This window comes from Acanthochromis polyacanthus, chromosome 13 (assembly GCF_021347895.1).
Source record: "Acanthochromis polyacanthus isolate Apoly-LR-REF ecotype Palm Island chromosome 13, KAUST_Apoly_ChrSc, whole genome shotgun sequence".
NCBI lineage: Eukaryota > Metazoa > Chordata > Actinopteri > Pomacentridae > Acanthochromis > Acanthochromis polyacanthus.
Window position 1 is genome coordinate 1,999,262 of NC_067125.1, and position 23,098 is coordinate 2,022,359.

General features: G+C 39.4%; 1 protein-coding gene across 1 annotated transcript; it reads left to right on the forward strand.

The window, feature by feature from the left end:
• Positions 1–85: 85 nt before the first annotated feature.
• On the forward strand, positions 86–23,098 carry LOC110945574 (nuclear GTPase SLIP-GC-like; the record flags this gene model as incomplete). Its single annotated transcript, XM_051958193.1, has 19 exons — positions 86–133; positions 282–306; positions 402–488; positions 682–775; positions 5,679–5,895; positions 6,025–6,231; positions 6,846–7,052; positions 7,170–7,342; positions 17,246–17,339; positions 17,587–17,668; positions 19,361–19,482; positions 19,728–19,901; positions 19,986–20,140; positions 20,298–20,415; positions 21,219–21,327; positions 21,497–21,630; positions 22,221–22,299; positions 22,408–22,490; positions 22,738–23,098. Coding segments are annotated over 19 exons (2,253 nt in total), but the record flags the coding sequence as incomplete, so codon positions are not given.

Here is a 23,098-nt window from a genome sequence, read left to right on the forward strand (position 1 = left end):
TGTGATTAGACATGTTTTATTATCCACATTATATTTTCAGTCTCTGCTCAAACTTTTAACTTAACTTTGTACTTGGACTAAATCTTATCTGCAGTGTAAACAGGAGCCTGAAGAAGCAGATGTTTCATTTCAGGTAAGGAAGAAACGGAATTTTACAGACATGTGATGACTGGACATGTTTTACTGAGCCTTGTAAAGGACAAAGTGTATATGAATAGCTTTTTTTGGTAAAATGTCTTTAATCCTGTCTCATATATGTACTGTATTATGTCCATGTGTAGTTATCGGCATCAACAAGTTCTAAAGGTGAGATATGCAGAATATTATTGATTACATCATATTTAAAATAACTTAACATGAACATAAAGCTGACTCTTTGTTCTTATTAAAAATCCAATAAGGAAAGAGAAAGTTGGATCTTCAGGGTGATTCCAGTGAAGGACAATCACCCAGAAAACGACGTCACAATGAAGCACCACCAGACAGAGGTAATTATATTTCTTGACTTGTGTTAAATTTTTCTTCAATTTTCTTGAGCACCAAATGTCTGTTCCCAACTTTTCCATGAAAAACACTTTCTCATTTTCACCAGTGTCCTTTACGAAATACGTCATATTGTTCATTATTGGATAAACTGGTTCCTGCTTCTTGATAAACAGTTCTTTATTTTTACACCAACAGAAGAAATCATACTGTCTGATGTCAAAGGTATAATGAGATCTGTCCTTAAGAAACTTCCTTACCAAGGCAACACAAAGCTGAATGAGTTCCTGAGGTGAGTTTGAAGTTTACCTGCTGACCAGGTACTAGATCCACAGAGAGAACAGAGTTTGTCTTTGGTTTCTTTACAACAGTTCATGCAAAAGAGCTTCATATAGTTGTATAAAAGATCATATAAAATATAGCATAAAAGATCATGACTGTAGTGTGTATTAAAGAACTGAAGTTCCCTTATCACCATTCTTCAGGTTTATTCTTATTTTTGATTCTTCCGTCACAATTTTTGGCACCCAACATGTCTCACAGCTTTAAAATTAGATTTGAACTTCTGAATGAAAACATGTACACACGTGGACAAAATTGTTGGTACCCCTCAGTTAAAGAAGGAAAAACCCACAATTCTCACTGAAATCACTTGAAACTCACAAAAGTAACAATAAATAAAAATTTATTGAAAATTAAATCATCAAAATCAGCCATCACTTTTGAATTGTTGATTAACATAATTATTTAAAAAAAACAAACTAATGAAATAGGGCTGGACAAAAATGATGGTACCCATAACTTAATATTTTGTTGCACAACCTTTTGAGGCAATCACTGCAATTAAACGATTTCTGTATTTGTCAATGAGCGTTCTGCAGCTGTCAACAGGTATTTTGGCCCACTCCTCATGAGCAAACAGCTCCAGTTGTCTCAGGTTTGATGGGTGTCTTCTCCAAATGGCATGTTTCAGCTCCTTCCACATATGTTCAATGGGATTCAGATCTGGGCTCATAGAAGGCCACTTTAGAATAGTCCAACGCTTTTCTCTCAGCCATTCTTGGGTGTTTTTGGCTGTGTGTTTTGGATCGTTGTCCTGTTGGAAGACCCATGACCTGCGACTGAGACCAAGCTTTCTGACACTAGGCAGCACATTTCTCTCCAGAATGCCTTGATAGTCTTCAGATTTCATCGTACCTTGCACACTTTCAAGACACCCTGTGCCAGATGCAGCAAAGCAGCCCCAAAACATTACTGAGCCTCCTCCATGTTTCACCGTAGGGACAGTGTTCTTTTCTTCGTATGCTTGGTTTTTGAGTCTATGAACATAGAGTTGATGTGCCTTACCAAAAAGCTCCAGTTTGGTCTCATCTGTCCAAAGGACATTCTCCCAGAAGCTTTGTGGCTTGTCAACATGCATTTTTGCAAATTCCAGTCTGGCTTTTTTATGAGTTTTTTTCAGCAGTGGTGTCCTCCTTGGTCGTCTCCCATGAAGTCCACTTTGGCTCAAACAATGACGAATGGTGCGATCTGACACTGATGTACCTTGGCCTTGGAGTTCACCTTTAATTTCTTTGGAGGTTGCTCTGGGCTCTTTGGATACAATTCCAACGATCCGTCTCTTCAATTTGTCATCAATTTTCCTCTTGCGGCCACGTCCAGGGAGGTTGGCTACTGTCCCGTGGGTCTTGAACTTCTGAATAATATGAGCCACTGTTGTCACAGGAACTTCAAGCTGTTTAGAGATGGTCTTATAGCCTTTACCTTTAAGATGTTTGTCTATCATTTTTTTTCGGATGTCCTGGGACAATTCTCTCCTTCGCTTTCTGTTGTCCATGTTCAGTGTGGTACACACCTTTTCACCAAACAGCAGGGTGACTACTTGTCTCCCTTTAAATAGGCAGACTGACTGATTATGAGTTTGGAAACACCTGTGATGTCAATTAAATGACACACCTGAGTTAATCATGTCACTCTGGTCAAATAGTTTTCAATCTTTTATAGAGGTACCATCATTTTTGTCCAGGCCTGTTTCATTAGTTTGTTTTTTTAAATAATTATGTTAATCAACAATTCAAAAGTAATGGCTGTTTTTGATTATTTAATTTTCAATAAATTTTTATTTATTGTTACTTTTGTGAGTTTCAAGTGATTTCAGTGAGAATTGTGGGTTTTTCCTTCTTTAACTGAGGGGTACCAACAATTTTGTCCACGTGTGTATCTGCATCAGGAATGATGTGCTGTGACTTTTAGTAGCGGTTCATCATACATTTTTTTTTTTTTTTTTACAAAATTTGGAAACAAACTGCAAAAAAACATTCCCATTGAAATGAATGGGAAGTGCTCAGTGGGACTCGTACTGAACTTCTTTCAATTCGACCACAGTGAAACGAACCTCAATTCCTCCCTGACTGAACCAACACCTCAACAGACAGCTCTCAGTGGCTGAGCCTTGGGGTCCCATGGAGACATGTCATTTCAACAATGAAAACCCAGAAAAAGTACCATGGGGCCACCTCCCAGCAGGCTCACCACCTACAGGACCAAAATCGGGGTTCGGGTGCTATGCCCACCGGGCAGTAGGCAGGAGTGGGTGTCTGGTGGTGTAGACTAGTTGTAGGTCTGCAGAACATCACCTCACTGGTGGGGAAGGAACCTGAGCTGGTGTGGGACATGAAGCATTACTTACTAGATATGGCTGGGCTCACCTCCATGCACAGCAAGGGTTCTTAAGCGGGGTTGGACTCTCCTCTTCCAGAGTTACCCAGGGTAAGAGGTACTGGACAGGTGTGTGATACTCACAATCCCCTGGCTGAATGTGGTATTGTTGGAGTTCTATCTGGAGAACCAGAGGGTTGACTCTCTGTGACTTTGTGTTGAGGAGGGAAAGTTGTTGTTTGTGCTTATTCAGTAAATAGCACTTTGGAGTCTTTGGCCTTCTTGGAGTCTCTGGGTGGTCCTGGAAGGGTTTCCACCTGGGGACTGCAAAATTCTCCTGAAGGACTTCAATGCTCACTTGAGCTATGATGGAGAACCTTGTTGGTGAGTGATTGGGAACTTCAGTAGAGCTGCTGCTCCTTCATGTTTAAAGGAGCCAGTTGAGGTGGTTTGGACATCTGGTTGGGATGCCTCCAGAGAGGCTTCCTTTGGAAGTTTTCCAAACATGTCTGCCTGGGCATAGACCCCAGGGTAGACCCAGAACTCACTGGAGGGATTATGTTTATCGCCTGAGGTGGGAACACTTCGGGATCCTCCAGGAAGAACTGGAAAGTGTTGCTGAGAGGAGGAACATCTGGAATGACCTGCTGCCTCCATGACCCAACCCCAGATAAGTGGAAGAAAATGAATGGATGGAAGTGACTCCACAGCATCAGTCCACAGGACAGGATGGCAGCATGGATACAACATTTACAGTGTCTATCATAAGTATTCAGCCCCTTTGATGTTTTACCCTTTTATTGCTTTCATAAATCAATCATGGTCAATAAAATGTAGCTTTTTTAACACAAAAATTTATTGGAAAAAAGTCTTTAATGTCAAAGTGAAAACAGATTTCTATAAAGTAATGTCAATGAAAGAAAATTATATAAATGAAAATAATTGTTTGCATAATTATTCACCTCCTTTTTAATTTAATGGTCTAATTCAATAGAGGTCCATCAAATTGTTGCCAATAGTCTCACAATTAGTGAAATGAAGATCACCTGAGTGGTGTGGGTGTGTTTCAAGTGATTGAGTTGTAAAACAGCTGTCTGAAGGGTCCAGAGAGTGGTTGATCAGTATTCCTGGCTACCATTACACCATGAAGACAGAAGAACACTCTAAGCAACTCAGGGAAAGGGTTATTGAGAAGTACAATTCAGGGGATGGTTACAAAAACATTTCCAAGGCACTGAACATCCCCCGGAGTTCAGTGAAATCAATTATCAAGAAATGGAAGGAATATGGCACTTGTGAATCTGCCTAGATCAGGCCGCCCTCGTAAACTGAGTGACCTACAAGTAGGAGACTAGTGAGAGAAGCCACCAAGACCCTACAACTACTCTGAAGGAGTTACAAGCTTCAGCTGCTGAGATGGGAGAGACTGTGCATGTAGCAACTGCTGCCCGGGTTCTTCACCGGTCAAAGCTTTATGGGAGAGTGGCAATGAGAAAGCCACTGTTGAAGAAAAGTCAGATTAGATCTGGACTAGAGTTTGACAAAAAGCACATGGAAGACTCCATGGTCAAGTGGAAGAAGATTCTTTGGTCTGATGAGACCAAAATTGAGCTTTTTGCCCATCAGACAAAACGTCATGTTTGGCAGAAACCAAACACTGCACATCACCAAAAACACACCATCCCCACTGTGAAGCATGGTGGTGGCAGCATCATGCTGTGGGGATGTTTGTCAGCAACTGGACCTGGAAGGCTTGTAAAGATAGAGGGCAGAATGAATGCTGCAAAATACACTGAAATCCTGGGGGACAATCTTTTTCAGTCTGCAAGAGAACTACGTCTTGGGAGAAGATTTATTTTCCAGCAAGACAATGATCCAAAACATACTGCAAAAGCTACACAGGAATGGTTAAAAAAGAACCAGGTAAATGTTCTGGAGTGGCCGAGTCAAAGCCCAGACCTCAATCCTATGGAGAATTTGTGGCTGGACTTGAAAAGGGCTGTTCATGCCCGATACCCGCAGAACCTGACAGAGCTTGAGCAGTTTTGCAAAGAAGAATGGAGCAAAATTGCAGTGGGCAGATGTGCAGACTGATTGAGACCGATCCACACAGACTCACTGCTGTGATTGCAGCCAAAGGTGATCTACTAAATACTGACTTGAAGGGGGGGGGGGGGGGGGTAATTATGCAAACAATTATTTTCATTGATATAATTTTCTTTCATTAACATTACTTTATAGAAATCTGTTTTCACTTTGACATTAAAGAGTTTTTTTGTTAAAAGAGCAAAATTTTATTGACCATGATTGATTTATGAAAGCAATAAAAGGATAAAACATCAAAGGGGATGAATACTTATGATAGGCACTGTAGATGTAGTCTATTGGTATTGTTAATTCAAAGATAAGCTATTGAATATCCTCACTTATGAATTAAACTTCTGGTAACAGATGTCCTCTTGATGTTGACACAGGTTTTTCCAGTTTCAGTATATTTTTCAAATGACTCAGTTAACCCATATTTCAACTCCTAACAGGAAGAAAATCGACGGTTTGGAGACAGACAAGAGGGAAGTGATCGGTGTTTTTGGTAGAACTGGGGCTGGAAAGAGCTCTTTGATCAATGCCATCATTGGAGAGAAGAAGCTGTTGCCTACTGGAGACGATGGTGCCTGTACCTCTGTCATGATTAAAGTGGAGTCAAACCCTAACAACCCAAAATATGAAGCAGACATTGAGTTCATTACACCAGAGGTAAAATGATCGATGGATGAGTTTATGTTTCCTTGAAACTATCTGAGGAGTTCTAATGTGTCTGCAACAGTTACTGGTTCCACTACAGACCATTTAGTAAAACTAAGATGTCATTTTGTTTGTTTTTAGGAGTGGGAAGATGAGGTTTGGTCAGTGAAGCAGTTTCATGGAGATAATACAGATCAGGAACAGAAAAAGGATGACGATGAAAAGCTGTCTGCACTGTATGGAAAAGAGTGGAAAGACAAATTCCCTGAAAACCCTGTAGACCCCAAATACTTCGGAGAAATTCCAGAATTTCTCCAATCCAAGAAGAAGACTCTGACGTTTAAATCAGTAAGATGACAAAACTTCTGTAGTTACATTGAAAACATTTTAACCATCAGTGTGATGAAGTGAGATCTGCAGTTATTGAGGTTTATAGTTTTATACAGAGTTTTGTTTAGGTCAACAGTAATTCAACAAATGTTTAACAAAAGCAGCATAAAAAATACTACCAACTACTTTTTACATTTATTTACAGATTTTAACTGGATATGAAGCAGCTGTATTCAGGTCTACAGATCCAGATCAAATTAACCCTTCAAAGGAAAACCTTTTAGAAAACAGCAGCAACATGATTAAAAATACTTGTTTTAAACACATGGTATTGGTGTGAACACAGACTGATGAAATCTGCTGCTATTGTTTATTAAATTGCTGCTTTTGAACCAGTTGGTCACATCTTACTGTTTAACTCAATGGAATATTATAAATTAAACTCTTGTCTACATTTTGGGTTTAAAATGTCCAGTTTGTGCACATATATATGATTATATATAATTTCAACTTAACTTGTAGTGTTACTGTTTAATTCTCCTCTGGTTGCTGATGTCACTTCTATCTGTATTTTCAGCATTTATTCTACATGTGATTGCTTTAACTTGTTATTCTTTTATTACATATTTCAGGCTGAAGATCTTTCTGCAAAATTAATCAGATACACAAGAACTTCCTCAGAACATGAACAAAGTATTGAAATAAAGAGGTGTTATTGGCCACTGGTGAAGTGTGTGACCATCAAGGTGCCACATAATGATCTTCTCCAACACGTCACACTGGTGGACCTTCCTGGAAGTGGAGACCGGAACAAGAGCAGAGATGAAATGTGGAAAGGGGTAATTAATCCTCATGTACTGCTGTTGATTGAACATTACTGTTTTATGGAAGCAAACATCATGTTTTAGTACTGATGGTTTAGTATTGATGACTAACAGACTGTTACATCCTTTCAGATTGTTAGAGATTGTTCTACTGTGTGGATTGTGGCTGAAATTAAACGAGCAACATCAGATAAAGAACCCTGGGAGATCCTGGAGAACACCTGCAGCCTCATGGGAAATGGACAGTGTCAGCGCATTCACTTCATCTGCACCATGTCAGATTTTATTGGAGATTCAGATGATGAGTGAGTAAATTATGATACTAAACATTCATGAGATGACCACCACATCTGTGAATGTCCTCCATTTAATCATCTTTAATAGGCAACATTGTGTGAGAAAACCAGATTTCTGCATCTCTTTCCTTCGTGATTCCTTTTTGGAGCTTTTAGGAAATCAAACTAATGATTTTATAGATGAAGGTAAGAAGTATAGTAGTTGAAGAAAATGTAAAAAAAAAAAGTAATGTCGTTCGCAGTAAGAATAGAATGTGGTTTAACTGGGTTTGAATTGTGGACTTTACCTCAGGACAGCCTTGTCCCCAAAAGGTGAAGTTCCTACATAACTAAGCTGCATCTTCTAATGGTACACTGAAGGACCTGAGAACAGGAAGAATCAGACACAAGCAAAGGTTACTGGTAACAGAGGGGGTCTGCTACCTGGGGGTGGTTGGAAGGACTGGGCTTGGTGAACCTAATACTCCATCTCCTAGGTTAGAGCTGAGACAAAGCTGGTCTTGGGCAGTATAGACTAGACCCTCCAGAAAAACGCGATTATGTGATCGCATGAATTCCCGCATTAATCACCAAAATGCCGCTGATTATGCGGGGGTCAATTATTTCCCAAAAGGCCGCATAATCCCCACAAAACAGCGCATAATTCCCACAAGAATCTCACACTTTTCCAAAGTAAGGGGATAGAGCTGGACCTGGAGCACATTGAGGCTTGTCATCCCCTGCCCACGAGGACCGGGAGACCGCCCACCATAATAATGAGATTTACAAATCAAAAAAAAAAAACAGCTCTTCTCAAACAAGGACGCAAATTGAAAGGAACAGACGTCTTCATCAATGAACAGTTGACACGACGGAATTCGGACATTGCACGGAAAGCTCGACAACTAAAGAAACAAGGCAAGATTCAGCATACATGGTTAACAACTGCAAAATCTTCATCAAACTGAACGGGACGCCAGAGGATGCCAAAGTTTTGGTGGTCAAAAACATCGAGGACCTGGACAAATATTGAGGTAACTGAACTCAACTATCCAAAATACTCAACACTACTGCTATAGTACGGCCTATAAGGGACATGGACATGGTGCACACTATTAACGTTGATGAACAAATAGAATTGGATACCGACGAATATCATGAAAACGCTATATACACACGTGGACAAAATTGTTGGTACCCCTCAGTTAAAGAAGGAAAAACCCACAATTCTCACTGAAATCACTTGAAACTCACAAAAGTAACAGTAAATAAAAATTTATTGAAAATTAAATAATCAAAATCAGCCATCACTTTTGAATTGTTGATTAACATAATTATTTAAAAAAAACAAACTAATGAAACAGGCCTGGACAAAAATGATGGTACCCATAACTTAATATTTTGTTGCACAACCTTTTGAGGCAATCACTGCAATTAAACGATTTCTGTATTTGTCAATGAGCGTTCTGCAGCTGTCAACAGGTATTTTGGCCCACTCCTCATGAGCAAACAGCTCCAGTTGTCTCAGGTTTGATGGGTGTCTTCTCCAAATGGCATGTTTCAGCTCCTTCCACATATGTTCAATGGGATTCAGATCTGGGCTCATAGAAGGCCACTTTAGAATAGTCCAACGCTTTTCTCTCAGCCATTCTTGGGTGTTTTTGGCTGTGTGTTTTGGATCGTTGTCCTGTTGGAAGACCCATGACCTGCGACTGAGACCAAGCTTTCTGACACTAGGCAGCACATTTCTCTCCAGAATGCCTTGATAGTCTTCAGATTTCATCGTACCTTGCACACTTTCAAGACACCCTGTGCCAGATGCAGCAAAGCAGCCCCAAAACATTACTGAGCCTCCTCCATGTTTCACCGTAGGGACAGTGTTCTTTTCTTCGTATGCTTGGTTTTTGAGTCTATGAACATAGAGTTGATGTGCCTTACCAAAAAGCTCCAGTTTGGTCTCATCTGTCCAAAGGACATTCTCCCAGAAGCTTTGTGGCTTGTCAACATGCATTTTTGCAAATTCCAGTCTGGCTTTTTTATGAGTTTTTTTCAGCAGTGGCGTCCTCCTTGGTCGTCTCCCATGAAGTCCACTTTGGCTCAAACAACGACGAACGGTGCGATCTGACACTGATGTACCTTGGCCTTGGAGTTCACCTTTAATTTCTTTGGAGGTTGCTCTGGGCTCTTTGGATACAATTCCAACGATCCGTCTCTTCAATTTGTCATCAATTTTCCTCTTGCGGCCACGTCCAGGGAGGTTGGCTACTGTCCCGTGGGTCTTGAACTTCTGAATAATATGAGCCACTGTTGTCACAGGAACTTCAAGCTGTTTAGAGATGGTCTTATAGCCTTTACCTTTAAGATGTTTGTCTATCATTTTTTTTCGGATGTCCTGGGACAATTCTCTCCTTCGCTTTCTGTTGTCCATGTTCAGTGTGGTACACACCTTTTCACCAAACAGCAGGGTGACTACTTGTCTCCCTTTAAATAGGCAGACTGACTGATTATGAGTTTGGAAACACCTGTGATGTCAATTAAATGACACACCTGAGTTAATCATGTCACTCTGGTCAAATAGTTTTCAATCTTTTATAGAGGTACCATCATTTTTGTCCAGGCCTGTTTCATTAGTTTGTTTTTTTAAATAATTATGTTAATCAACAATTCAAAAGTGATGGCTGTTTTTGATTATTTAATTTTCAATAAATTTTTATTTATTGTTACTTTTGTGAGTTTCAAGTGATTTCAGTGAGAATTGTGGGTTTTTCCTTCTTTAACTGAGGGGTACCAACAATTTTGTCCACGTGTGTATGATGCAGAAAGAGACCCGGACAGTAATTTCCTTGTTTCTGTTACCAATACCTGCAATTATTTTACACATGAACAATTTGAGAACCACATAAAACCAGATACCAAACTGTCAATCATACACTTCAATTCCAGAAGTTTGTACGCAAACTTTGAGCCGATCAAACAGTACCTAGAAACCTTTTCTGAACCTTTTAAAGTTATTGCTCTAACTGAAACCTGGGTTAATAGTGAAAAAGGTGCACTTTTTAGTCTTGATGGATATGAATTAACACACATGGATAGAGTAAATAAAGCTGGAGGGGGGGTTGCCATGCTCATTCATAAATCTATTAAATTTAAAGTTGTACCAAGCATGACACTCGCTATAGATGGTATAATGGAATGTCTAACAGTGGAAATACTTCATGATAAAAGGAAAAATATAATTATCAGTTGTATATACCGGATGCCTGGATCATGTATAGTTACATTTAATGACTACATAGATAAATTGTTTTCCACTGTCAGCCCTAAACCATTGTTTGTCTGTGGGGATTTTAACATTGATTTGTTGAATCCCTCAAAACTAAAAATTATTGATGATTTCACTGATACTATGTACACTTTAAGCCTTTATCCAACTATAACTAAACCGAGTAGAATAACCTCACACAGTGCGACAATTATTGACAACATCTTTCCTAACATTATAGAAAACAAAATCACTAGTGGCCTGTGATATCACTGACCATCTACCTGTGTTCATTGTATATAACTACCATTTAAAAAGAACAGAAATCCATGATACAACTTTCTTCAAAAGACTTATAACTGAAGAATCTATACACTCCTTGAATTATAGTCTTGCATGTCAGGATTGGACCACAGTCCTCAGTGAACCAAATGTGGACAGTGCATATAATACATTTCTGGATTTATTTACCTCCTTGTATGATAAACACTGCCCACTGATCAGTTATTCCGTGAAAAAAAATCAGTTGAAAAGTTCTTGGCTCACAAACGGTATAATTAAGGCATGTAAGAAAAAGAATAAACTTTATAGAAATTTTATTCAACTGAAAACTAATGAAGCTGAGCAACAGTATAAACAGTACAAAAATAAATTAACTGACATCATAAGAAGTAGTAAACAACTGTATTATAGAAATAAACTGTATGAAAACAAAAACAATATGAAAGGGACCTGGGATACACTCAACAGTTTAATTAAACAAGGATCATTTAAGTCATCTTATCCTGAGTATTTTATCAATGAAAATGGTGAAAATTATAATATGAGGAATGTTGTAAATAAATTCAATCAATTCTTTGTAAATGTTGGCCCTGAATTGGCAGCACAAATTCCCTACCAAGGAAGTGATGACTGTTGTGCATATATTACACATAATTCCATGTCCTTTTTTCTGTCTGCTACGAATGAGCAAGAAGTTATGAAAACTGTTCAAAAGTGTAAAAGTAACTCATCTGTTGATTCTCACAACATTAGTATGACATTAATAAAACAGGTTATTTTGAACATTGTCAAACCCTTGACCTACATCTTTAACTTATCATTTCAAACTGGTTGTTTTCCAGAAAAAATGAAAACTGCAAAAGTAATTCCGCTATACAAACAGGGAAATAAACACCATTTTACAAATTACAGACCAATTTCACTGTTGCCACAGTTTTCAAAAATCCTGGAAAAACTTTTTAATTCTCGCTTAGAAACATTTCTTGGAAAACATCAAATAATAAATGAAGGGCAGTATGGATTCAGAACTAAAAGGACAACATCAATGGCAATAATTGAAGCAATGGAAGGAATCACATCTGCACTCGACCAGAAACTGCATGCAATTGGCATTTTTATCGATCTAAAAAAAGCATTTGACACCATTAATCACACTATATTACTCGGTAAATTATATAAATATGGAATTAGAGGTGTGGCGGGAGAGTGGATTAAAAGTTACCTGACTGGAAGAGTACAGTTTGTCCAAATGGGACAGTCTAGATCAGATGTGCTTGGGATTGCTTGTGGTGTGCCCCAGGGGTCTGTCTTGGGACCTAAATTGTTCAACATTTACATAAATGATATCTTTAATGTATCTCAGACCTTGAAACTTATCCTTTTTGCCGATGATACAAACATTTTCTATAGTAATGATAATTATAATGAATTAATTACTGTAGTAAATAAAGAACTCAAAGTGATAAAGAAATGGATGGATATAAATAAGTTATCTTTAAATATTGAGAAAACCAAGGCAATGATGTTTGGGACTCTACAAATGAACTCAGAAATGCAACCTTCTGTCGATAGTGCACCCATTGAATTTGTTCGGGAAATTAAATTTTTGGGCGTTGTAATTGACAACAAGTTGTCATGGAAACCACACATCAAACACATTAAAACCAACATTTCCAAAAGTCTCTCAATTATAAACAAAGCAAAACCTTACCTGGATGTGATTGCACTTCGCACACTTTACTGCTCTTTAATCCTCCCTTACTTGACATACTGTGTTGAAGTGTGGGGAAACACCTACCAGAGCACAATTAATCCTCTAATACTGTTACAAAAACGAGCTGTGCGGCTCATTCACAAGGCAGGCTTTTTAGAACACACACATAATTTGTTTACTCAATCAAAGTTGTTTAAATTCAATGATCTTATAAAATACAACACATCAATCATTCTTTTTAAAGCTTTCAATAAATTATTACCAACCAATCTTCAGCGCTTCTTTATAATTCGAGAGCAAACATATGACTTCAGAGGTTATGCTAATTTTAGATTACCTAAAGTTCGAACTACTCGTAAAAGTTTTTGTGTGTCTGTGTGTGGGGTGAAACTCTGGAACAGTCTGGACTTACAACACAAGCAATGCCAAAATATTAACAGATTCAAACTGTATTATAAACATCAGATCTGGTCTAATTATACGCACTGCATGCTGTAATTCACCTTGTCATTTACAGTTACTGATCAATGTGTCCTTATTGTCCCTATTGTGGTGTTTGTCCATTATCATCGCTGGTATTTTGTCAGTTTCCAGTATTTTGTCCATTCTAGTATCTGTCCATTTCTGCTATTAGTCCATCACCATTGCTGGTATTTGTCTAATTGTTTATTGTTTTTTGTATATTATATTGTAATTGTCATTGTAACATAACGTTGTTATGATGAGTCACAGCTCATAGTGTTTCCGTAGATGAGCTTGGGGGTAGGATTTAATAAGTTTTCTTCCTCCTACTCCCTTTTCAGGCATTCTATGTAAGTTACCATATTGGAATGTTTGTTTTTTGCGTTGCTATTGAAATCGCCTGAAAAAACATTTCCACGAAAAAAAAAAGAAATATGCGGGTCCCGCTTGATTCACAATTTCCGCATAAAATGAGAAAACTATAACCGATATAAATGGAGTTGTGAGTTTTTATGTGACGCCCGGCCTGACGTCATCAGTTCATTCACACACACTAGAAGCACGAGCTGATGCGGACCGCGGCAGCAGTGTTCCCAACTTAGCGACTTTCTCACTAAATCTAGTGACTTTTCAAAGCGTCCCAGCGACTTTTTTTTGTCAAAAGCGACTAGCTACAGAGCTAGCGACTTTTTCTGCCGTTTTGGAGACTGACAGGAAAACTCAGATCATTCTGCAGTTACTGTCCTCAACCAGCAGTAGGTGCTGCTGTGAGCTCCTCCCCCTCCCAGAGCACAGGCTGTCAGTCCAGTAACCCCACAGCAGACCCAGTGTCTGATTAGAGGACACATCCCTCCGCGGCCAGACGGCAGGTGAATCGCGCATATTTTTGCATATTTCACAACTATTCGCATACTTTGCAACTTTCCGCAATTTTCCCGCATAAAATGGCATAAAAACAAAGCATATTTATTCGCGTAATGAAGGATTTTAGTCAAGGTTTTTCTGGAGGGTCTAATAGACTCGTGCTCATGTAGGAATCTTCCACCGAGAACTTCCTGGGTAAGGCATCCAGTTTCACATTGTGGAAACCTGGTTGATAGGTCAGGGAGAACTTAAAATGTCCAAAAACAGACTCCAGTGGGCCTGGTAGGAGTTGAGCTGTTTGGCTGTCTGGATGTGCTCAATGCTCTGGTGGTCTGAATACTATGAATGTCTGGTCTGACTCCAACCAGTGTCTCCATTCCTCCAAGGTGAGTTTGATGGCAAGTAGCTCTCTGTTTAAGATGCTATAGGTCTGTTTATCTGGAGATAACCATCTGGAAAGAAAGGCACAGGGATGGAGCTTATTGTCCATTGGAGAGCACTGAGAGAGGACTGACCCCACTCCACTGTCAGAAGCATCTACTTTGATGAACTGTTGGCTATGATCAGTCTGGAATAGGACTGGGGGAGAGACAAATTGAACCTTGAGGTTCTAGAAGGTGTGGGTGGCTTCAGAAGATCAATAGAAGGGTTTGTCAGAGGAGCGGCATCCTTGCTGTAATTGTGAATACATCTCCCATAAAAGTTGGTGAATGGTAAGAAGTGCTGGAACTGTTTCCTGTTTTCTGGTTGCAGCCAGTCCTGCACAGCTGAGAATTTATTGGGGTCCATCCAAGCATCATCTCTGGAGAAAACAAAACCCATGTGAGACATGGTGGCAGCATGGACTGTACATACTTCAGCTTTCACAAACAGGCGGTTTTCAGGAGCTGTTCCAGGACTGGTCATACATGTCTGTTTCTCAGGGTTAAGAGAGTAAATCAGGATGTCGTCAAGGTATACAAAAAGAAACTGGATGATCATGTCTCGGAGGACGTTGTTGATTAGGTTGGAAAATGGTGGAAACGTTGGTGAGACTGAAGGGCATGACGATGTAACTGAAAGCGGACCAGCAGAGTGTTAAAAGTTATCTTCCACTCCTCACCTTCACAGATTAGGATGAGGTAATAGAAGTTATGGAGGCCCAGTTTTGTGAAGATGGTGGCAACATGTAGAGGGGTGAATGCTGAGCTGATTAATGAATAAAGTGGATCTTATTGGGGTAAGAGGTATTTGTTCTTTACAGTGATGTTATGTAGGCCTCTGAAGTCAATGCAACGTCGTATCTGTTGTCGTATCCGTCTTTCTTATCCACCAAGGAAAAAGTCAGCCTCCACAGGAGAGGAGGATGGTTGGATGATTTTGCTGGTGAGGGAGTCTCTAATGTATGAAGACTGTTTAGTTTTTGACAGGTTGTATAAACGACCAGGCAGAGAAGGTCAAACTCACAATCATAGGGTCTCTGTGGAGGCAATGTGAGGACATGAGCCTCTCTAAAATCCTGGGACAGGTCATGGTATTCCAGAGGCACTTGGGTAAGGCTTAATGTCTCTGGTGGAACAGGGCTGATGGAGCTGCTGGGGTCAGGGCAGAGCAGAGGGGTTGTGCATTTGTTTTTCTAGGCTGCTGTCCATGAAGTTCTCCTCTGCCCCAGAGTCAGTCAGGTAGGACACAGGTACAGACAGGGTTCACCAGCAGAGGGAGACAGCAAGCTGTAGATGTTGGGGAGAAGTTGTAGATGTTTGGCTCACCATATTCCTGTAGTAAAGGGTAAGCCAATCCTTTTAACAGTAGGGCAGGTGGCAATGAAGTGTCCCAGTCTCCCACAGTAGAGCAGGTGTTTGTGCCTCTGCCATGGTCTTTCTCTTGAGAAGTCAGCTGGGCTCATCTGAGTTTCATGGGTTCTGATTCTGGATAGGTTGGTTGGATAATGATGGAGGCTGGGTATGCAGAGTGGGGTACAGGAGGGGTCATCTGGAGGGTCTGTTCTGTCACATTTGGAGGTGTCGCCTTTGGTTGACAGTTTGTCTCTGGTCATTTTTTTAATTGAGGCCTTTGTAGAACATGCCCTGAAATGCTTTGACATTCCAGCCACTCTCCACTGCCAAGGTCTAGAATTCCACCGCATACTACGCCACACCATGGACTCTCTGAGTGGAGATGAGTCGATTTCTGGCATCTTTTCCTCGAACCAGATGGTCAAACAGCTTCTTTATTCCATTAGTGAAGGCCACAGAACAGCCACATATCAGCCTGACCCTCCCACAGTATAGCTACCCACTCTCTTGCTGATCCTTTAATAGACTGATTAAATAGGCAATACGAGCTCAATCAGTGGAATGTGAGAGGGTCTGCATATTGAATACCAAGGATACCTGGGTTAAAAAGGCCTGACTGGAACCTAGGAGCTGGGCTAAGCTGAGGTTCTGTGTGGATGAACAGAGAGCTGAACAGTTTGCAGTTTTAAACTAGACATTTTATTAGTCAGCTGTGTAACTTGATTTAATAGTGCGTGATTATAGTCTACCAAACTATAGAATACATGCTCATGCTGACCTAGCAAAGCTCCCTGACCAGCAATACTATGCTGGATGAAAACAACAGGGGTGATGTGTATCACCAGGCTAAGAAAGACTGAAGAGGCCAGGATCAGCAGGAAATGCACACAGTGAAGAAGACTCTACGGTCGATTGTGTAACACTACAGAACGTGATGAAAACATGACTCTGGAGAATACACGGTTGGAACACGTGACAGTTTACACACAAGCATGACACGATATTCTAGATAGAAGCCAGAGACAGAAACTAGATGTAGCTGACAGCCTGACTGGGAAAGCAGTAGAAAGGAAGTGTGAAGTGTGACAGGGATGGTAACTTTAACAGGTGCAGGAGACAGGTGTACATCAGTGGAGGATCGAAGGTAAACAAGGTCTGAAGAGGGAAGGCAGGATGTGCAGGCAGGAAGTAACATGGGATGGAGTTATTCAACGGTGTCGAATGGTTATCAAAGTTCAGATTTTATGGTGAGAGGTCTGCAGCATCAGGTTCAAATAATGGAGTTCAATCAGTGAAATTCTTCTATAAATGAACAAGTCAGCATTATTAGCTAAACTAAAAGAGCTGAATTAGTTTTCGGTATAATAATAAATGTTCCAAGAAAGTTCCTCACACACCTGTAAAGTGAAGCATCAGTATTCCATTGTAAATCGTATCATCTTTATCAACTGGTACACGTTCAACAAAAGATCATTTACACTTTAAACATGTCAGAGAAATGAGCTGTATGAAATAAAAATCATCTTTCAGTGCTCTAAACTCTGGATGAGATGTCACTATTTCTTTTCTTATAGTTCAAAAGATGATGTTCGTGATCACATCGTAGAAAGAAATGAAGAAGTCAAGGAAGAAGTGAAAGAAGAATTTGACAGTCTAAACCAGGTTAAGGTGAGTTTTACAGACTGATCTACACAGATTGATGGTTGTAGTTACAGACTGCAGCTCTGACTGATGACCTTTTAACTGATAAAGGAACCTTAATTAAGGTCCTCCTGCATGAATACTTCTGTAGTTTGGTTTCCTCCTGAGCTTCTTTTACATTCAGCTGCTGCAACATTTGAAGTTCCCCAGTTAGGGATCAGTAGAATTTCTCTCATCTTATTTTATGACTTATCTTTAAACCCATTTTCACCAGAAACATGTCAGTGATTTCCAAGTGTTCACAGTGAGCTCCAAAGAGTTCCTGAAAAAGAAACATCTGGATCCAGAGGACACCGGTAGGTGAAGTCTCCACATAGTGATGTGTAAAAGTATTTGCCCCCTACAGAAATCTTCTATTTTTGCATATTACTCACACTTAAATGTTCCAGATCATCAAACTAATATTTAAATGTATTGAATATTAGACAGACATAGTCCACAAAGCACAAAATGCAGTTTTTAGATGTGGTTTTACTGAAGACTTATTGAAAACCTCTATTACCTCTGTGAAGAAATAATTGTCCCTGTAAACCCAACAACTGGTTGGTTCAACCCTGGTATTAACATTTTGCTGTCAAATCTTTGTGATAGTTTGTTTGGGACAGCTGTGATTGGCATTTTAACCATGCAAATCCGCAGACAGTACTTCCCAAACTGCATCAACATTTTGATTTCCCAACAAGATGAAACACAATGTAAAACCAAAGCACAAGACACTTGCCCTTTATACAGCCAACACATCTGCTGGCTCTCTCACTCCAGAACCTTTGTTTGTTTATTTTTTTATTAGCCACTCAGAGGTGGACTTGTTTGTGTTTTTGGGTCATTGTCTTGCTGCAGAACCCATTACTGTTGAGCTTTAGGTCATGAACTGATGATGGATGTTCTCCTGGAAGATTTTCTGATAGAAAGCAGAATTCATGACAAGTCATCCAGGTCCTCCAACCATCACACTACCACCACCACGTTTCACTGCTGGTATCATGTTCTTCTGTAGAATGCAGTATTAGCTTTACACCAGATGTGTGATCCCTGTCTTCTAAGAAGTTCAACCTTTGACTCATCAGTCCACAGGATGTTATTCCAAAAGTCTTACGGTTCATCCAGATTTTTTTGTAAATTAACTTTTATGTTCTTTTTGGTCAGTAGTGGTTTGATCCTTCCATTTCTCCCATGGTTCAATTTCCTCCCAGAGTCTTCCTTATTGTGGAATCATGTAGACAAACAGACTTTAACTGAGACCAGTGAGGTCTACTGTGACCTCCTGGATTAGATGTTGATGTTCTCTTGGAGAAATGTTGGTGGTTGGTCCACTCCTGAAGGTTCTCCACTGTTCCATGCTTCTCCATGTGTGGATAATGTCTCTCACTGTGGTTCTCTGTAGTCCCAGATCTTCAGCAGTGGCTTTGGAACCCTCCAGACTGATGAATGTCAATGACTTTGTTCCTCATCTGTTCTTGAATGTCTTTGGAATGTGGCATCATGTGCTGATCCTTTAGTTGTGTCACAATGAAGACACATTTTATTTAGTGATGTTTAAATTCAACCAGCCTGGCAGGAATCATATGTGAGCGTGGATGGAGAAACTGAACCCAACTGAAAAAATAATCTGATCATTTGGTAGATTGGTAGCTAAGAGAGCAATTACTATTTTTTATTTTTTTACACAGAGTAAGATAGGTTGGACAGCAGTTTTCCTTCAAAAAATAAAATCACCACCTACAACTGAATTTTGTGTTTTTTAGGTTATCTTTGTCTTATTTTACCAATAATTTGATTATCCAAAATATTTATGTCTGACAAATATGCAGAAATAAATGATTTCTGTCGGGGGGCAAATACTTTTTCACAGCTCTATATATGAACACTTGGACAGCAGAAAATGTATAGTCCAAATACATATTCTGTTTTGGTACAGCTGTCAAGAATAACTCTTTGGCTTATTTCATTGAAATACGTCTTTATAAAACTACTTTATATTTTTCCAGAAATACCCAAACTTCAGGAATTTTTGAAACTTCTCAGTGACAATCAACGTGATACATTAAACTATGTGTCTGGAGCTTATGGGATCCTCTCATTGATGGAAGGGGCCAAGTCTAAAAAAGGGGTAAGAACAAGGAATAAAAGCTCATTCATTGTCCTGTTTCTAGTATTTACAGAAAATAGTAATCACAGCAAATAAGGAGATAACAGTCAACGATCAGATTTAGTGAAAACATCTGTCTGTCTGTCTGTCTGTCTGTCTGTCTGTCTGTCTGTCTATCTATCTATCTATCTATCTGTCTATCTGTCTATCTATCTGTCTATCTATCTATCTATCTATCTATGAATGGACTGTTTGTTTCATTTCAGGCTGAAAAGAAAGCAGATGTTTGTGAAGAACTTGAAAAGAATCTAAAGCATCAACTTGGTCGAGTCCAGAAAGCAGTGGAAGATGCTCACAAGGCTTTTAAAACACGTCTTACTGAGGGGGTGGAAAGATCTAAAAGTTCATGTGAAAAAACCATGAACTCCTTCTTATATCCTGTATGTATTTGAATATTAAATTTAGAGTAATTTGACTTTTTATCAGCGAGTATCTACAGTGACTTTTTCCCTGTTTCATCTCAGCCAAAGACGGGCAGTGTTTTTCACAGGACATTGAACTCTGTAGTTCAGAAAGATGGCGTCCACAAAACGAAAAATGAACAACAAATCAACCTGAACGCTACATTAGCTTCATGGCTGACAGACAGCATCGATGAGGAGTTCAGGAAGACCTTCCCGTAAGAAGTGACTGAATGAGGACATAAAACCTGTTGTTGGATCACTTTCCAACAATGGAGGATATTTAGAATTAGTACATTCTGCATTTATTATTATTGAAACACAAATGTGTCACTGATAGTTTTCTTATCATTCTAACTTGATAATATTTTTTAGAAATGAAGATAATAGTGGATCATTCAACGGCGCCATCAGGTCATTTTCCCTGGTCACAAAGAGGCTAATGAAGGAGAACCAAATCCTGGAACTGCAGCTGATGTTTCTCAAGACGGAGGTGAGATAAGAACTGCATTGTTTTTTGGTTTATATATACACACACACATACACACACACACACACACACACACACACACACACACACACACATACACACAGACACACACACACACACACATATATATATATATATATATATATATATATAGAAGGACCACACATTTTTGTGTGCAAACAGTGTGTGAATGTGTGAATGTGTGAATGTGACGTATCATGTAAAGTGCTTTGGGTACCTTGCAGGTATAGTAAAGTGCTATATAAATACAGACCATTTACCATTTATGGGAACTTGTTGAAGAATATTTAATTTCATTGTGGAAACATTTAGAAGACAGTTTGGTTACTAAACTGATTTTTTTTTTTTTTACTTCAGTGCCTATGTACATGTATAACTACAATGAGATATTAACATGCATGATTCCATGATAACTGATTTTTAGGTAGAATTTGTTCTCCTTGTGCATGCGTGGGTTTTCTCCGGGTACTCCGGCTTCCTCCCACAGTCCAAAAACATGCTGAGGTTAATTGGTTACTCTAAATTGTCCGTAGGTGTGAATGTGAGTGTGATTGTGTGTCTGTATATGTAGCCCTGTGACAGACTGGTGACCTGTCCAGGGTGTCCCCTGCCTTCACTGAGTCAGCTGGGATAGACTCCAGCACCCCCCATGACCCTAGAGAGGATAAAGAGGTGAATAGAGAATGGATGGATGGATGGATGGATGGATGGATGGATGGATGGATGGATGGATGGATGGATGATTTCATTGAGGACTTTTAAACATTTTTTTTTATCTCTCATAGGAAGACATAATCAAGACAAAACTGAACAAAATTATCCGGGACCATAAGAAAAAAATCTACAGCAGCCTGACAGACACAATCAAGGAAAACATGCTGGACTGCTACAAAAGTAAGAAATGCAGTGATGACACACAGCCAAGAATCAAAATTTCTTTATTCTCTCCTCATGCAACAGAAGACATTAAATAAACACTTTTAGACTATTATTTATTGTTTAATGTCATGTAGATATTGAAGAATTGACAATAAAGCTGACTTTGACTTTGATTTTGTTGTAGAAGCAGCAGCATTTAGTGGAAAGGACACACCGGCAAACATGAGGATGACTATTGAACGACATCTACGAGACTCAAAAGACACGATGTTTGAGGAGGCTAAAGCTGCCATGTTGAAGAAGATGAAGGATTTAAAGGTTTGTTCTGTTTTATAAGATGAAATATGATGAGACTGAAAACACATTCACTGTTCACATGAAGGATTTTTCTGTATTTCAGTGGAAAATGTGTCATTGTGAAAGATTCATAAACTACTAAAGAAGTGTATTAATTTTATCAGTAGTTATTAATCAGGGACATCCAGAAACCTGCAGTTCACTAGTGAGGACCACACCACTGATCTGAAGCTGGACTCTTTAGTGGATTCAAAGGATCATTATGTGAAGACTGAGATGAGCTGATGTGGTGTTGGAGGAAAGCTTAGAGATCAGCAGCAGCTAGTGGACCTCCTAGGACAAGGAGAAGACAGGAAAAGGAGGCAGAAGTACAGGGAGGGTGGAGAACCAGAAACAAGAACCAACAGGTGTGAAGGACGAGTAGAACGTACAGACGTAGGACAGGAAGGGAGTGATGGAGGTGTGGTCCTGCTCCTGAAGCTCAGACATAGATTTTATCTCCATCATGGAGTCACTGGTCCTTTTTCTAGTCTGAACAGTTCATTCATTTATGATTCAGTTCATTTTGAACTCTCTGTGATGACTGATAAAGATTTTATTTTTCTGAATAGACTAGAATCCTGGAGACACTGCAGACCTTGGAGAAATCCATTGAGATTTCAATGAAGACAGATGACAGCTTCACTCCAGGTAACAGGAACATTTCAGAGTCATTGATGTAGAACTCTGAGAATCCTGTAAATAAACCATCCATGTAAAAGACGTGGACACATTTCTAATGAGTGTTTTGTTATTTAGATGTTGCAGCAGAACTTGAGGAGGTGAAGAAATACTACAAGGAACTGAAACGCAGCTCAAAAGAATTTCCACCTCCAGATTTTGTAAGTCTGATATTTCTAAATGTCTTTGATTATGAACAGTCTTTGTTCTACATAATGTTAATAAAAGCTTTAATTGCAGTAAAGCTGATGTCCATGACACATGCAGACTGAAAACTTCAACTAATCATCAGATTCAGTGTTCCAGTGTGAACAGCTGGAAGCAGATGTTGAGTCCTGCCTGATGACTGTTTTCCATCATTGTTCAGTGTTACAACCTGGCTGTGTGTCTGTCTGGTTTCTGTTTCAGCTTCCATCAGTGGACAGAAACTCCAGAGGTCTGCTCTCCTACTGAACATCTGAGGATCATCGAGTCAACACTGGACTTGGTCTGAGATGTTTTTATTCAGTTGGTTTCTACGTACTCTTTGATGCTTTGGTTTGTTCTTTGACTGTTTATTAGAGATGTTTTGACGTTTTTCTTTTTATACCTTTAATTAATCATAGTAATGAAATGAAAGAGCCTGGTTGGATCTGAACCAGTGATGTTCTGGTTTTCATCATGCAGATATAAACCATAAAACATTTAGATTTTAAGGATTGAACTGTTTTTCTTTGCTTTCCAGTTGCATGTTTTAGTTTTCTGAGTTTCTTGTGGGTTCATTGGGATG